Source organism: Homarus americanus, unplaced genomic scaffold (assembly GCF_018991925.1).
Source record: "Homarus americanus isolate GMGI-L3 unplaced genomic scaffold, GMGI_Hamer_2.0 scaffold20930, whole genome shotgun sequence".
NCBI lineage: Eukaryota > Metazoa > Arthropoda > Malacostraca > Decapoda > Nephropidae > Homarus > Homarus americanus.
In genome coordinates, this window is record NW_024748502.1 from 6,143,527 (window position 1) to 6,149,619 (window position 6,093).

General features: G+C 38.1%; 1 protein-coding gene across 1 annotated transcript in view; it reads left to right on the forward strand.

Moving 5' to 3' along the window:
• LOC121880309 (transcription factor p65-like) overlaps positions 1 to 6,093 on the forward strand; it is a gene marked incomplete in the record, with an annotated part of 127,130 nt that overhangs the window by 49,850 nt on the left and 71,187 nt on the right. The window contains 2 exon segments of the mRNA XM_042387469.1: positions 4,604 to 4,678; positions 4,681 to 4,760. Of these exon segments, the coding sequence (XP_042243403.1) occupies positions 4,604 to 4,678; positions 4,681 to 4,760 (155 nt within the window).

The following is a 6,093-nucleotide window of genomic DNA, read 5'->3' on the forward strand; positions in this document are numbered from 1 at the left end:
TAACGCCCAGAATGCCTTGCAACACGTCTCCATGCGTGACGAACAGTTGCTACAGACAGCTGATCCCATGCCTCCACCAAGAAATCCACAGCTTTCTTGACGTTGAATATTCTCCAGAATTGTTTTAGTACTTGTTGCTCTGCCAACTGTTGATCCTCGTTGTTCGCTTCTTGCTATCGTGGTGGTGTCACTCAGGTTATGCGAATCCCTTCCCTGGTGTTGGTAATGCTCAGAGCTTGAATTTTTTAGTAGAGAATGCAGCTTTTTACATTACAGATTAACTCTTGGTCCATGGGCTGTAATATAGACGTAGTGGGAGGAAGGGAAGACCACTCTTATACGTTGGGGTGACGATCTAACAGTAGGGGCGTAGTGTCCTGGTGCGTTGTCCAGCAGCAACAAATCTTGAATCATACATTCCTGTTGCTCTCACAGAATTTCTCTTCACATCGGGAATCTAAACAGTCATCAAAACCAGGAGAGGGATAGTGTAGAGAACATCCACGCTTATGTGGGGTCAAATAGTGGACGTTTAGCTTGGTCATGTCCATGTTTGTAGGCGTGGCGGTTTATGCGGTTGTGTGGATCACCGATAACTTGAGCCACAGTACCGGAGGTACTGTAGGTAAATAGGGACGGTGGATGCGCCCTTCTGCAACTTCTTGGCCCCGAATCTTGCTGGTATTCTTCACAACGAAGGTCTTGAAGGTAGTTTTTCCAAAAAGACCAGATTTGTCCACGGTGCAAAACACCTGGTCGCCGTGTACTTCCTTCTCCATAATCTCACGAAAAACGGGAGGAAATTCTAAATGCAACACGTGTCAGCACTAGCTTCTTCACCACCAATGTTGATATCGGGTGATCTGTTTCTTCTAAACCTCTGTAACGCACCTGAGGAAGCATTGTATGCCTAGTTCTGTACTCCCATCTTTCGTGACACTGCAGCATGCTGTTCACGTGTGTACCTCTTTAACAGAGCCGCCGTGGTCCACCGCCATGTCTGCTGCCGCCTGACGCACCAAGTAGCTCTGCCAAGCAATTTTTCCGTTTGGAGAAGCTAACCTGGTTGTGAAATATTTCTGATCATAGAAACACCTGTAGATTCTGCTAGATCTTTTCATGTGCTCTCATCTTGGCTGATCCTTCTTTTTATAGTCCGGATCGCTGGGATTCGTTAAATACCATGCTGGCTGCCGAGATCAACCCGGTCTTATTCTTTCTCCAACTCTTGATGATCTTGTACCTCACCGTAGCTTAAGGAACGCCGCGGTTCTTTTTGCTTAGGGCGCAAGGGGTCCATAAGGAAAGGCTTCTCTCTGGGCGGGAACCGCGAAGCTATTTTACAGAACAATGGATGCTCTGACATATCGGTGGTTTGGAGGGGATGAAACTCGCCATAGGGTCAAGCTGCCGTTTTTCCTCCTCCCTCCTTCGGTGGGATACCATATATTACTTTAAACCAATTGTTAGCAGCGAGGGAGGTAATGGATGCATGGCCAATCACAGTCCGATACGCTATATGACGCCACTCGATAATGCAACAGAGACATGCACTGGCGCAAAGAACCCAATGGGCTACGTTTGCCCAGGCGGAGGCGGGAGGCGGGGAGGGGCGTAATTCCAAAAATACGCCGAGCCAATAATAATTCTTCAAGGTAAAGGGGACACGACTTGAATGTGAGTATCCCAGCCGTGGTGGCACCGCTGTAAACGCGGGAAACGTGGAATGTGGGACCGCTGTGAAAGTGAGGGTTTAGCCACCTCGCAATCTCGGACTAATAGGGGAAGGGTGTCCGCTTTGTAACTATTGTCCAATTAATCGATTTAGGGTTAATATTGCATTATATTTCAAAGTCATTGTTTTCGCTACATTTTATCCCACTTTCCACTGTATCATAATACATTTCAGCAAAATATTACATTTCGTGAATGCATTATATCAAGCACAGTATGAATAGAATACCATTGTAATATAACAGTATTTTAAACCAAAAACTATTAAAAAAACGAGTAACTTCTCTTGAACATCGGAATGTTAGGTTAAATCTTTTTGTTTTCATCATGTATTTTATCCTATTTTACATTAAAATACATCATGTTTCAGCAAAACTACTATTTATTTCCGAGAATATATTCATTCAGGTGCAGTTTAGGTAAAATATACTTGTGATGTAACAGTTTTTTAACTGAAAACGATTCGAGAAACACGCACCCTCTAGCCCTGTTCAAGGAGAGGACTGGGAGAAGCTGATTGGTGCTGCAGACGATGACAAGGAAAATGATTTGATGGATTTTAATGAAAATATTCAGAAATATGGTATCTTAGTATTTATTCAAGTCAATTAGATAGAATATTATTGTAATACAACAGTTTTTAACTGAAAACCAATCGAAAAGCGATTACGTTAACATCTTTGAACGAAAAGAAAGTGAAAGTCATTGTTTTCGCTACGATTTATCCCACTTTCAACTGTAATACGACGCCATTTCAGCAAAAATATTACATTTCGTGAATGCATTATATCAAGTACAGTATGAATATAATACCATTGTAATATAACAGTATTTTAACCAAAACTAAAAACGAGTAACTTTCTTGAACATCGGAAGATTAGGTAAATTTTTGGCCATTATGTATTTATCCTATTTTACATTAAATACATCACGTTCAGCAAACTACTATTTATTTCGAGAATATATTCATTCAGGCTCAGTTAAGGTAAAATATATGTGATGTAACAGTTTTTAACTGGAAAACGATTCGAAAAAACACGTGCCGTCTAGCTGATACTCAACAGCTGGTGGTGCGTCATGTCGTTGTAAAACAATAGGAGGTTATAGATTACCGGGTATTATATTAAGTGTGAAATATCAAAAGGTTTTATTACCGGTATTTTTGTAGATCAATGAGAACTGTTATACCGTATATGATATGATAAGTTAGCCTGTGCTAAGAACTCAACATAGACTACTGAAAACACATTGTAAGGTAATTTAGCCTATTTAAGTTGGTGAGCTTCATTTGCTGAAGGAACTGCACAACTTACTACTAATTGGTACATATTTTACGTTTCCATTGTTTGCTGGCAGTAATGGTAAATATTTTTTATGTCTGAAGCTGTTGCATCCCCCCACGCCTAGTGGTGATGTTACATTTAACCAAAGACGCTGGTGTTTATCCCAGCAGTGGGTGGACCAGTTAGCTTAAGGTCCGCGAGGTAATATTCCTAAATCTAAAAATTGCTCAGATTTTGTCTGAATTATCCAAACTATTAAAGGGTCCGAATTAACGAGGGTCGACTGTATATATATATAGAATTTTTTTTTTTTTTTTCGGTTTGGGATTATTTGTACTGGACAGGTGCCTTGGTTTTGTTCTAAGCCTGGCCTTGTGTAAGTCTGTGTTTTTTTTGGGTGCTGAGTGTGCTGGGGTAGGAAGATGTTACCTCATAAGCCATGTAGTTTTTGAAGGCTTGGGATTCATCTAGGTGAGGCACTTAGCCATATCAAATTCCATCTGGGCTTTAGGTGACTGACTATCTTTAAAACTACAGTACTGTATTAAAAAAAAAAAAAAACTTCCAAAGCCACCCAGCAGACTAATGCCCCAACATCTCTGTGAATATCCTTTCTAGTGAGTCCATGAACCCTTTCTATAGACACTTCAAAACTTGAGTCTGAAAAGGAGAACAGTGGCTGAGAATTCATTACCATTTAGGGAAAGGTTTCAATAGATCTGACACTTCATTTCAGACTTGAAAAAAAAAAAGGAAATCAAATAAAAAGCAGCATTAGTAAGCACATTAAAATGCAACAGCTCTATTACACAGAACTGTTTTGCATAAGAAAACTTACCCATCCCCAACCAAACAGAGTCAAAGAATGAAGTTCCAATACACTTAGTATTGGCCTGGGCTGGGATTGGGCAATGCAGACACTATCCTCCCATTAGTGCGGCTGAGTGGACTGGGACTGAGCTATTGGTGATACATATTTTGTGGTTGAGCTGAACTAAATAGGATTAGAGAACAAAAGCTTTTTTATGGGGGTTAGTCTCATGAATAAATAAAAATGAAAAAGAATCAAGAGTGAGAAATGATACAGTACGAGTATATGTATGTTGTGTTGTCAATAGTAAGAGAAAAAATTGAGACCCTGCAATTGTGTGTACCTGTAAATGAGGCGGAAAGTCAGATCAGCAATGTGGGACTTGGTCACAATTTTTGTGATGCCATATAGCAGCAGGGTCTACCATTAGACAATACATTATGCTTCCAATATCTTCCCAGGCTTTAGTACCTCCCTGTTTGGTAGCTGCCTACTACTTAGTGGTTAAGACTCGACCTTCTGCCTCTAAGGGGATCTACCATACCAAGTATCTTTTTATCTGTGAAATCTGATATGATTGGGAGTATTTAATTAAGTTCTTTATTTATTGGTTTGGTAAATGCATTGTTGCAAGTCCTTTGTCTTGGGAATCTGGATTTTGAACACTTTAGACTTGATGGCTTATATAATTTGTCCTATCCTGGTCTTGGTAGAAAATAGGATTCCATGATTATTCCCTATTTTTTATTAATTGGTGTTTGATCTTTCCTTTCAGTTGATATTATTGGCCAAGATGCACCTGAATATGCAGCCTCTGATATGTCTGTATATGGAGGGGTACAGATGGGTGGGCACAGAGTGAAGCTAATTATTCCCCTGTAACTTCTGTTTCAAGAGCTGATCCAGACTTGGATTCCAAACGCAAAGCTCATGTGAGTATCATACAGTTACAGATGGATTGCCTCATTTCTTAAACTTACAAATAAATAATAATGGGAAAATACTTTCACAAATAATCATAAAAAAAAGTTATTAAAGATGTGAGTCTACCCTCAAGTCCGTGCTCTATTTATTAAAAACACAGACTTGAGGGTAGACTGTCATATTTTTAATACATTTGTTTTTGATTGTATACACATATATGTATTGTATTGTATATAATGTATGTGTGTGTGTGTGTGTAGACACACACACACAAAATACATACAAATAAATAATAATGGGAAAATACTCTCACAAATAATCAGAAAAGTGTATTAAAAATGTGACAGTCTACCCTCAAGTCTGTGCTTTATTAATAAAGTAATGAAGCATGGTAGATACGAGCTTAGGCACATGAGTTACAGTACAGGTTGACAACCCTTTATCCGAATTTCCGAAAACCAAAAAGCTCTAAAACAAAGTTTTTGTGTTTTTTTTATTAGGATATAGCCCAGCCAGGCACAGACCACTGACCCACATCTGAGCCTGGGGGCAAAATGTAATATTAATAATAATTATAATAATAATAATTATTCATAGTAAATAAAATTTTAATAATTATACACCAAAATAAAATAATAATGATTACAATAATAATAATAATAATAATAATAATAAATAATAATAATAAAATGAATAATAATAATAATAACAATAATACTGATAATAAAAATAATACAGGTTGTACTCTCCTGTCCGCATTCTGTGGTCCGAAACTCCCGTGGTCCGGAACGATTTTAGTTTGTCCAATAGGTAGATAGGCAGCTTTTTTTTTTTACACTTATTTGGATTTATTATTATTACAGGAGTATTAAATTTTTGCCCCAGGTCCCAATGTGGGTCAGTGACCTATGCCCGGTGGGCTAATCCTTAAAAAAAAAAGTCATGGAAATTAAGGTTTGTTTACATCCGCAGTTCGGCTGCTCTTTCTCTCTCTCTGCTTCTATACAGAGTACAACATTTAACCTTCAATATATATGAGCAGTAAATAAGTGTTGCTTTCATATTCTTATGTAGAGTAATGATGATATATTTTCACATGTGAGCACTTACATACGAAGCAGCCTCACTTTTTTACCATTAATGGTTAGCTACTTATATTGTTCCATTTATTAACATTAAATAACATTACAGGTACTTCAAACAACCATATTCATTTTTTTTACATTAATTTTACTACAGCTAAAATCAGGTCTTATTTTCTGCAGTTTTATATGTAGAACCAATCAGTCACTGGTTTCGTAAGACTTTAACATAAACAATGCCGTAGTCACAGGATCGGAT